The 1,653-nt window shown below is 44.7% G+C and overlaps 1 protein-coding gene across 1 annotated transcript; it reads right to left on the bottom strand. All coding sequences in view use genetic code 11, as the record gives it.

The window, feature by feature from the left end:
- Positions 1–899: 899 nt before the first annotated feature.
- Positions 900–1,341, bottom strand: EGR_07403 (Four and a half LIM domains-containing protein; the record flags this gene model as incomplete). The annotated part of the gene is made up of 2 exons (XM_024496652.1): positions 900–1,064; positions 1,147–1,341. The coding sequence occupies 2 exons, from the start codon at positions 1,339–1,341 to the stop codon at positions 900–902; spliced, it is 360 nt and encodes a 119-aa protein (XP_024348939.1).
- Positions 1,342–1,653: the final 312 nt, after the last annotated feature.

Here is a 1,653-nt window from a genome sequence, read left to right as displayed (position 1 = left end):
ACTTTTTGAAGGGCCGAACTACCAATCACCAAATTAGGGCCAGGCGTGCTTTCATGGTAGTCGAAAAGATGAAAAATTGTTTACCTCATCATCCTCCTGGGAGGGCGCACGTTGTAGACAATAATTGTTTAACAACCCCCATTTTTTCGCTGTCTTTGATGGCCACACTAGCTCATCTCAGGTTGGGCGTAGACTGTTGGCGCGTAGGCTGGATTGCCCCGACGCTGAAAGGCGAAGGCGAAGAAGAAATAGGCATCGATAAGGGCTTTTAAACCTCCTTTAACCTCTTTCCTTCTCGTGAATTTGGTATGCATCCGAAAGGCAAAAAAAGGTATTGCCACTTCGCTTTTTGATCAACTGTGCTATCCGAAAGGTAAGGGCGAGGGCGTGAGGCCCCTTTCCAACAAAGCGTTACCCTCTTTTGGTAAATCAGGCGAAGGACTGATTCAAAGGAAAGGAATTTCCTTTTATGGGAAGTTGTCCAGCTAAAGGGAGGATACACAACAATGCCTTTATTTCCGTTTTTTGTATTTTTTGTCACCCAGGAGCTCGCTGCGAAGTACAACTCCCAACCTCCATATCCAAACCCACAAAGTTTCCATCTGCAATCGCCAAACCCCCTGCCGCAACAAAAAACTTGGATAGAGGATTACCATTTATTTCTACAAACAAGTCATATCTCTAGCATAATTTTTAATGGAGGTCACATCAAGAAGAAAAAGAAGACTATTTTTGGTTTTTTTATTGGTGTAAGAAGGTGGGTGTTGCCTTTATTTAAGCGCCTTTTTGGAATTTGTTTCACTGTTTTTTTTTAGAATGCGAGAAAGAAAAGACAAATATTTTAACAATCAAGCCCTCGAATCGGTCTCCCCTCACGCACACGGTCAAATAAACCTTCCTTAAGTCTGCTTATGGTCAGCACAAATGTGTTGATCACCCTTCACGATAAATTTCTTGCCATCAAGAGGTTGTTTGCATTGAGCACAGGTGAAGCAATCCATGTGGTAGGGTTTCTCCTGGTAGATTGAATACTTGATGGTCGGATCAATCTTTTTGTGACACTTCTACAAGGAGGAAAGGGATGTGCAAACAAAGTCACCCCAGTAGGTGAACGCGTGGATGTCTACAAAGGCGCCAACAACTAACCGTGCAGGTGGGATCAAACTTCTCCCTTCGACAGTCAATGCAGTAGGGTGTGCCATCCTTGTTATGGAAGGACTTGCCGGCCAATTTGCATTTACAACCGGTGCAGACGAAGCAGTCGTTGTGCCACTTCTTGTCCATGGCAGTCACCACGGTGCCAGTCACCTCTGTACCGCATTTGGCGCATTTATCTACCATTTTTTTGCTGAAAGTAATTAAGATTTACAAAAGGGAATGAAAAAGATGAAGGAAGAAAACTTGGAAATCAACTCACATGATTTCTCGAACAGGTGTAGACAAAGCCGAAGTATTGCCGCCTGGCTAACTAGCTGGCTAACTGGTAGGCTGACTGCACTACACTATAAATATAAGCAACTCCAACAGCCTGGAACCAATGAACAGGTGCGGCCTTGAAAGTAGTCTAGCTCGTTTCCTATTGGCTGGAGCGTAGCGTCAATGAACGCGAATGTCGTTGTTTACCCCCTCGTTCCCTCCCCCTACCCTTCCCCC

The sequence above is a fragment of the Echinococcus granulosus genome, assembly GCF_000524195.1.
Source record: "Echinococcus granulosus chromosome Unknown EG_S00076, whole genome shotgun sequence".
In the NCBI taxonomy this organism is placed as follows: domain Eukaryota; kingdom Metazoa; phylum Platyhelminthes; class Cestoda; order Cyclophyllidea; family Taeniidae; genus Echinococcus; species Echinococcus granulosus.
This window is presented reverse-complemented; position numbering and strand designations above follow the sequence as displayed.